The 9,270-nt window shown below is 40.8% G+C and overlaps 1 protein-coding gene across 1 annotated transcript; it reads left to right on the top strand.

Moving 5' to 3' along the window:
• The first annotated feature begins 1,104 nt into the window (after nt 1–1,104).
• SUMO2 (small ubiquitin like modifier 2) lies at nt 1,105–8,911 on the top strand. The gene is made up of 4 exons (XM_044453815.1): nt 1,105–1,303; nt 3,406–3,537; nt 7,382–7,453; nt 8,292–8,911. The coding sequence occupies exons 1-4, from the start codon at nt 1,283–1,285 to the stop codon at nt 8,352–8,354; spliced, it is 288 nt and encodes a 95-aa protein (XP_044309750.1). The 5' UTR covers nt 1,105–1,282; the 3' UTR covers nt 8,355–8,911.
• Nucleotides 8,912–9,270: the final 359 nt, after the last annotated feature.

Below are 9,270 nucleotides of genomic sequence, written 5' to 3'. Positions count from 1 at the left end.
ATACAGTATGTGGGTAAAAATAGAGCTATGTTAGCTGCCTTGAGTTCCTCACAAGAGGAACTAAATGATACATAATATCATAGGGAGAGGACCCCTCTTCTCTGTGAAACATTTGAAAATATTTGCCAGTTTCTGCACTCAACTGGGGTGTTACAAAAATAGGCCTGGAACACTGAAATGGGGAGTTGGGTGACAGCAATGCCTGTTCTGTCCCTGAAAACAGTATTGTGTGTTCAGTACCATCCTATATTCAGAATCAAAGTATATACGAACATTGATCGTAATATATTAGCATTTTTCCTGTAACAACTTTGGCTTTCATTTTCACATTCACTATCTCTTATTTAATGCCAAGTTTGTCATTTATATATACACATGTTCCCTTTGCTTGTATTTAATACTGTTCCACTCTCAGTAACATTCACAATGTATACACCGTTGTTGCCTCCTTTCCCACTGATAGCAAGCAGTCCCATCTTCCTCTTCCTAGTTGACATTTTTAAGGAAATGGCTAACTGTACAGTCCAGCCCATGGAAAAGCTGCCTCATCTCCCTTATGTTGTTCAGCATCCCAAATGTGTTTTGGCTTTTTTAGTGAGCTATAAAGAGAAACGTTAGAGCTAGTTCAAGGAAGCCTTAATTATGTGTGCAAGTAGCCATAAATTTGTGGGGAAATAAGAAGTCAAGTTCTGTGGTATCCGATGGAGAACATTAGGGGTAGGGATGGCTTTGCACATAAATTTGGCTAGTCCATTAAACACAGGCATATGAAAAATCAAAAGACCAAGAAATACAGTGTATAATAAGCCCATGTCATCGAACCATTAAGTTGTCCGAAAGGGAAAACTGCCAATGTAGAGGACTCCGCAGTCTCAAAGGCCTGGCGGCCATTTTGAAAAGACAATACCCTCTTCACGAGCAAGAGCAAAGCTCGCTGCGCCTGGCGGGGTGCGCGCACGTTGGACATGGGCGCGGACGACACGGCGGGGTGCGCGCACGCACGCAAGCTTTTTCCCCTCCCTCCGCCATTCTCCTCGGAGTTATGTAACGGTGCTGCGCGCACTCGCCGGCTGAGGCCCAATGGGGATGCGGCTGAAGGGGGAGGGGAAGACAGTGCGTGCGCGCTCTCGCCAGCCGAGGCGCGGCCCCGCGGCAGTACGTGCGCGCACACTCGCCCCCTCCCCCAGCCTTTCTGTCTCGGCCGTCGTGGTCGCTTTTTCATCTTTCCGTCCCCCCACTTGCTGTGAGGTGCTTGGAGCGGACGAGACCCCGCGGACTCGCCATGGCTGACGAGAAGCCCAAGGTGAGCGAGGGGAGGGCTGCGAACCGGCATGTGGGGGGAGGAGGGAGCGCAGCGCAGCGCTGGCTCCGCCGCGCCGGTTCTTGCGCGCCATTTTCCTCCCCTCCCCCAGCTCTTAGTCTGGTTTCTTTCCGGAGGACGGGCGGGAACGAGGAATCGGGGTGCCCTTTCGAGGACCTCGTTCCCCCAGCTCCTTTGAAGCGGGGATCCCTTCTTGCCTTTCCACGGGAGGGTGTTGCTTCGCTTTCCGCCGAACAGACTTTTTTCCTCGCCATCCATCCCCGATCCGCCGTTTAGAAAAAAAGAAATAGGTGCTAGTCCCTCACGTGCTGGGCGCCGTTCGCAGCCTTACTGACTGGGGATGTTAGAAAAACCTCTTTGTGTTGCTTCCGTCGGCCGCCCGCACGCTGGTGCTCCCTGAGTAGTTCGGCAGCAGGTAACCCCTTTTCTGTCTTCTCCCGAGGGGTTAACTGGCAGCTGGTGGTCTGGGTTTCCCTTTTCCTTCTTTGCCTCGTTTTGAGTGTGACTTCGGAGGCGCCAAAATCTGGGCTGCTCCAAGGGCACCCGGCCTCTCCAGGACTCTGCGGGATCTTGAGCCATGAAAGGGCTTGCCGCTTAAGGCGGCTGAGTAGAATAACGTTTTAAAGGGGGACGGGAACGTGAGGAGTTGGCTTTGTACGTGGTGGTGTGCAGGGGAAAGATAAGTGCCGTGGGACTGTGCATTTTCTCGATGAGCCGGAAAGCCTCGTGTGGGAGCTGTATTCAGGGTAAGTTCAATCTAAAGTAGACCCATTGAAATGTGTGGGACTTTAAATTAAGACTGGATACAATCCTGTGCTTGCTGAACAGATCTTTGTATGTGTGGAAGGGGGGATACTGGGCGCACTGGCAGTAGGCAGAGAGAGCATCCATGTAGAGTTTTGAATGCTATGTATTTGATGATGAGTGTTATAGACATAGGTTCTGTGGAGGTGAAAGTGTTTTATGAGGCTCAGATATTGTTTTCTGAAATAAGGGATAGCCATACCTTAAGCAATGTTCTTTAAACTGGCTTGGAAGAATTTTATCACTCCCCACAACCTTAAGTAGTTCTATAGTTTACTGAAGTAGGTTTTTCCATGCACAAACTCGTTGATGGTACATAGGTTTTAACGATTGCTTGTTCCATGCTTATAAGCTTCACCAAGCTAGTCCAGTTCTTTAGTATTGTTTTTCTGTGCTTCCCACTGCTTTGTATATTAAAGGTAAACATCCAAGAGCTTTTATGACTTTCATGGATTTACTAGTATCTGCCACTTTTAAAAAATCAACATTTAAATTAAGGTAAATAGCCATATTTGTAATATGTCTTTACTGGAGAGAGATTTAAAAATAAAACTCTGTTAGTTCTATGAGCTCACCCTGTTGATGGAGCAGAACAAGTGTGAAATAATGTGCTGAGGAGTTGTATACATTAGAACAATAACTTAATGCTTGGCTTAGTTCAAATAAAGCAAGAGGAGGTGTTTGTAATTAGCATGTTAGAAGCTAAAGCTCCAAGAATAGATGCAGCTTTCTTAAGAAGGATAAAATTAACTACTGTGCTCTTTACAGCTGCATGCTATCACATTAACCCTTTAGAACTGTTGTCTCTGTCAAAAGTTAACACGATGTCTTACAAATGTTTGGTATTATACTATGTTAGTTAATTTCTCAGATTATTTATGCGTGTCTACTCAAAAGTAAGCCTCACTGAGTCCAAAAGGACTTACTACCAGGTAAGTGTGTGTGGGACTGCAGCCTTAATGAGGTTCATTAGTTTGGGGATTCAGTGCTGAGAATATTGCATAGTAAGGAAATTGATTAACCCATATTTTTACTTAAAACGTGAAGCTTGGAAGTTGTTGCATGGTCTAATTGTCCTGGCTTCTGTGACCCATTGTTACCTGATAGGTCTCTAGAATTTTACCTACAGATTCATGACAAGTGAATTGTATTTCTAAGTTGAAAGCTGTTGTGGCCAGTCTTCAGGATTGGAGACTATGAGCTGAACCTTGAACCCAAAGATTTATTACTAAGAGGAATGACTTACCTTTAAAAACATGCTGCTTTTTCCCCCCTTACAGGAAGGAGTGAAGACTGAAAATAATGACCACATTAATCTGAAAGTTGCAGGGCAAGATGGATCTGTGGTGCAGTTTAAGATTAAAAGGCATACACCACTTAGCAAACTAATGAAAGCTTATTGCGAACGACAGGTGAGATGGTCATATGGATGCTCAAAGCATTTTAACTCTGTGATAATCCATGTTTAATGAAAATGCATCCAGTTATAACTTTTATTGTTGTCAAGATAAGCTGGCTAGAATCTGGAAAAATAAAGGCTTGTTTTCTCTGTTCAGCCTACTGCATGGCTTGCTCCTATTAGGAAGACAAATGCTGCATTGCTCTTTGTGGATGCCAACCTGGTGAATAAAGCAGAAGCCTTCAGCAGGCATTGTGCTAGGCCCTTTGATTCTGACAATAGTTAACCTTAACTTTTCTGGTATTTGTTTTTGTATTCTAATTTCCATAATTTTACTGTAACCACTCGAGATAGTGAATGTGAGCTGATAGCCATTTTCTGGAATTGAAAATGGTTGGGGTTGGGAACAGTGACATGGCACGTTCCATGGTATACTCAGTATTTTAACTCTAGTCAAAATAAACTTCTTGGCACCATCTAGGTTCCCCTGCAGGTTTTCATGGACCTGCACCTATAATTTTAAGAAAAGTAAAATACAGCATTGCTACAATAAAGAAAATGTGATTACTCAAAATACCTTTGAAAAGTTTTTCAGAATAATGGCACTAGTTTAGCAATTATGTGGTGGGATATATGAAACACCTTATTGAAATTCTGTGATATTTTGTTATATCAAAGTTAATGATGTGCTTCTTTTCCACTTCTGATTTTGAATTGATCCTAAAACTTCTGGAGATCTGAGGATTATACAAAGGGAATGTTGTTACAGAATATTTGAATGTGTAAGTGTTCTTACTGAATTAAGGCTCTCCTTGGAAATGGATCAGTTTCAAAAGGTGCATACTTGCACATTGGACTAGTAAAGCTCCCAATAAGCAGAGATAGTAATACTTGCCATCCTTGGGTGATTTGAGACTATTATCACTGACTCCTGAAGCATTTGGATAATTTGGGCTCATGTAAGTCTCAGGTGACATTTAGTGGATTTCCAAAGTTCTCTCTCTTTTGCCCTTAACTGTGAACTTGTAGGACATATCACTTAAATGTACCAAATTTAAAAGATGCCATTGTGAACAATAACTGTTTTTAATTCTTACAGTGAAGAGTAATTGGCAGGCTTCAGTGTAAGGGGTTGGCTTTAGCGTATATGTTGCAGTGCGTGCCTTCTGATTCATTTGTTTCTGATGTAGCATGCTGTGGCTATGCTATAGAAAAGAAGAGGTGCTGTCTCATTTTTTTGGTAGCTATGTTCTTTACAGTAGATTGGATTCTTAACTCAGGTTGAGAGACAGACAGAATTACTGCATTTAAAAATTTAGTATTCTTTAGTGAATTTAATTGATGTACTCATCTATAGTATAATAGATGTCTATAGAACTGTTTGGGAGAAACACAGTAGAAATCTAAAAATAACCCTTCTGCTGGCACAAGATTTTTCATATTCAACTATTCTTAAGTACTATCAATATAATGAGGCTAGTCTGTATTGTGTAGTACTTTCAAAGAATGAATTTTAGAGGAATGGATTGTCATTGGCCTATCATGTACTTTATGATATTTGAAGCAAGGCTGTCCTTATCCCTGTGAAAGCTGATGACAGTAGACTTTAGCCAGGCAAAATGGTGCACCCCAGGAAGTTTTTAAAAAAATAAGTCCAAAATAAACTTAATCATGGGAAGTATCCTATCTGATGCTACCACTAATGTAAATTGTGTTGTATTAACATAAGCAACCTCTAGTACTGCGTAAGCAGCATTTGATGGCACGACAGTTTCCCCAGAAAACCTGTCATAATAGCAAATGCTGTTGGTATTGTACTATAGGCATTCCCTGGGTTACAAACAAGTTCTGTTCCTGAGAAAACAGAATTTTGTCTTTAAGTTGAATTTGTATGTAAGTTGGATCCCATATAGCCGCCCCTCCACATTTGTTGGAGTTAGGGGTGCAAGATCCTTATGAAATTGGGAAAAGTAAATATCTCTGTGCCCTCCCCATTGCCTAAACCAATGCCTCCTTTTTGCAGGAAGGCCTGCTTTGAGGCCTCTGTATCTACCCTTTCGCTTCCTCCCTCTCTGTGGTGGTGCTTTGAAGGCTTTCCCTCTCTCCCCTTTCACTTCCTCTCTCTCCGTGGTGGTGCTTTGGAGGGTACCTCCTCCTTTCTTACTTCCTTTCTCTCTTTATGGTAATAATGATTTTCCAGTGTAGTTTTTAAAAAAATTAATAGGGTTTATGGCAGTTCATTCATAAGTATGGATTGTTTATAACTTGGATGTACATAACTTGGGGACTGCCTGTAGGTGTTGCTTTTCCTAATGAAAAGTGATTGACTTTATTGGTAGTATTGAATAGGATTCTTAAAAATCATGTCCAATCTCAGATATGATTATCAGGTAAATACTGAGACCAGCTGAGCTTCAGGCATAGAATGTCCTGATCCTGGAAGTACTTAAGTTGGCCATAGTACAGAACTTTACAATTAAGGATTTCTACTTGTGGCTAATTGTGTGTGGTTAAGTGGTTGTGGCAGCTACAGAAATATGGAACAGAGCAGAGTAGGCTAGGGAGGGCACAGCAGTCAGGATTTAATATAAAGACTTGTCCTGGTGGTTTATTTTTTAACTGAGAATGATGGTTAATGCATATACTTAATGATAGTGGTATTTGCAACTAAGTTCACTGTCTCATCTTCACTTTAATAACTTTTCATGCAAAAAAGTGATGTAAGAATAATAGGTATTATTCAGTGCACATTGTCTGAGAAGAACTATTCCATAACTTTTCAAGATAACTTTTGGAAGGTAAATATTATTTCTGTTTTGGTAGTAAAAGCTCTGTAATGATCCATTCTTTTAAATATGATGTGAGCCAAAAGAAACAAAGTGCACATAAGCAGACAGAATAAAGTTACATTTCATACAGAAACTTTAAACCTCTTATGGTGCAGTCCTGTGGAGATGCCTGTAACCCTCTGAATTTAAAGGGTCAAGGGCATCCTATGTGTGGCAGGTCACTTCTGCTCTCCTCTTGCTCTAGATAGATTACTTGCAAGCAGTCCTTCGAGTTCAATTTTGGTTATCTGAGGTGTGCTGCTTTAGAGAAGAAGGGAAGGGGGCTGAGATGGCACTGGGATATACTCTATCTTGATGGTACCAATTTCTTTCCCTCCCTTCCCACTGGAACACCCCCAAAGCCCCCCACTAATGTTACTTTTATGACCACAGAGAAGCAGCCGGTGCAGTTCTTTATGTACCAGCTGTGAAAAAGAAACTTCAAGCACTGATTCTCAGCAGTGAGCAGATAAATTTTCTGACCTCATAGCAGGGAAAATGAAAAATCCTATGGCTGTTTAGGCTCTGTCTAATGGCCATAGAATTGATTGATCCAATCCTTATGTTTGGTTGGTAGAACTTACAAGCAATGGCTAGTATTGCAGAAATAGCTATTTCTGTCTGTTAAAATTTAAAAGGTAGTGCAGTCTTGGAGAAGTCTCCTGAATTTGGAAAAGCTTACTTTGTAGTGACTTGACTCTTGTAAATGGTGACCACACTTCTGAGACTGGTTATCCCAACTCCTCCTCCAGTTTTACTTAAATTTATGGATGTTAAATCACTGCTTCTGGATTTGAAGTTATCTAATAATGTAGCATCTCCCAAACGAAACCAATAGGGGCACAGTTGAGCACTCTTACTAGGTAAATTTGACATGTAATCCATCCCAGTGCTAATGTAGATTTTGGTACACTTATTGTCAATACAAAAGTAATATACAATGTTAAGAAAGTAAGTAGGATGATAGCTGTTTGAGTCAACTGAGCAGTATTTAGCTTGTTGCTTATTTTCTATTTATGCTTCATATAGGGTTTGTCAATGAGGCAAATCAGATTCCGGTTCGATGGGCAGCCCATCAATGAAACAGATACACCTGCACAGGTAAAATTGAATCTAGTGAAAAATTCCTAGACAGAAAAACAAGGGTACAGATATTAACCAAAGAGTGGTTTAATACTAGACCTTATTTAAACTGTCATCTTTGTCACCAGATAATGCTGATTTAGAAAAAAATTGGTAATCCTCCTGTATGTAAAATATTTGTTCAGTTATTTGTTAAATGCAACTATTTCATTTTTTCTAATACTAGTGTGCCACAGTCATACACGCCTTAGTTATATACCATTTAGACTGCTGCATGTGCTGTTCATGGAACTGCCTTTGAAAACTGTTAAGAACCTTCAGTTGGTCTGGAATGCTGCAGCCAGACTGTTGACTGGGGCTGATCACAGGAAACACACAACTCCCTTGTTACGCCAGCCTCGTTGCTGGCTGGTCTGTTTCCAGACAGGATTCAGGTTATGGCCTGAATCCTGTACAGCTTGGGACCAAGCTACCTGAAAGACTACCGTATAAGCCTGTGTGGTGCTTAAATCTTTGGGAGAGGCCATTCTTTGAGACCATCACTTTCAGAGGTTGCATTGGAGAAGAAGAGGCAGGAAAACCACTCTGCACAGAGTCCTAGATCTGACCCATTGAGTCTGAGAAGTCCCAATATATGTTAGAAGTAAAACAAACCTCACTTTCTAAAATACTTGTGAATGAGTTAATTGTTCAGCAGAAAACAGGGTATCACATTCATGCTGCCAGAGTTAGTGTTAGATTCTGAGGCTCTTCTTGTGTTGGGGTTTATTTACTTATTTATTGGTCATAACAAAAATGCCATGTTTGAATTGAAAGATGTGTTATAATGTGAGTTTAATTTCTAACCTTTTTACAGTTGGAAATGGAGGATGAAGATACAATTGATGTGTTCCAGCAGCAGACAGGAGGAGTGTACTAAAAGAGAGAACCAAACTTCCCTTCCCACAGACAACACATTCACAATTAGAAAAGCAAGACTCGGTTCAGCCACCTCTTGACTACTGCAGTATAGCTTTCTCTCTTCTTTTATTTCTTTTCCTATTCCTTCTATTGTACATAAAGTAACTGGTGTATGTGCACAGACATGCATATTTTTTTTAACTAAATGGCCAATGGTATGTTTTGATCAACATCATATGGAGATGGGGTGGTAAAAACAAACTGGTCTGTGAAAATACCCCACGTCTCCATTAGTGGCATGCTCTTCTAACTTTTATCTTTATATTCCAGTAAGTTATTTTGCTCTCATTGTTGGAAAAAAACAAAACCTTGCATACCTTATTTGATTGGATAATTTCAATGTTTTTCTTTTATCGTTGTACAACCAAGGACGATTTTATAACTTTTTTGTACGTAGCTGTTACATGTAGAGCAATCTGTCTTTAAGTAGGGGTAAATTACTCTAAACAAAAAAATGATCTTGGATAGTTTTCCCTTCCGTCTTGTTGTTTAAATAAACTTCTTGTTTAAAATAAACAGCTTATTTTTCTCTGCCATTATAACACTGAGCTTTGGACCAGTCGGCTGCTGTGGTATATGCCAAATCCATGAGTTGCCTGCTGTTTCATCAGATTGCATACCTAGTTATTGTGCTTCCTTCTACTGTCTAGACTAGGAGAAAATTACCATCAGCAGGGAGACTGACCTGCAGTATTTGTGTTAAGGGCTTTGGGAATACCTTTTCCTCCATTTGAAATCCTGGATAGTCATGAGGTTTTTAATGTAAATGACCAGGGTGAAAAGTTGTTTGATTTATTTGCAGAACTTCAGACTTTAAAAAAACCTCAGTTGCATGTACATTTTTTCTGCATCTATAATTGGGCGGCTGCCTTGAA

This window comes from Varanus komodoensis, unplaced genomic scaffold (assembly GCF_004798865.1).
Source record: "Varanus komodoensis strain SLA01 unplaced genomic scaffold, ASM479886v1 scaffold7_1, whole genome shotgun sequence".
Lineage (NCBI taxonomy): Eukaryota > Metazoa > Chordata > Lepidosauria > Squamata > Varanidae > Varanus > Varanus komodoensis.
This window is presented reverse-complemented; position numbering and strand designations above follow the sequence as displayed.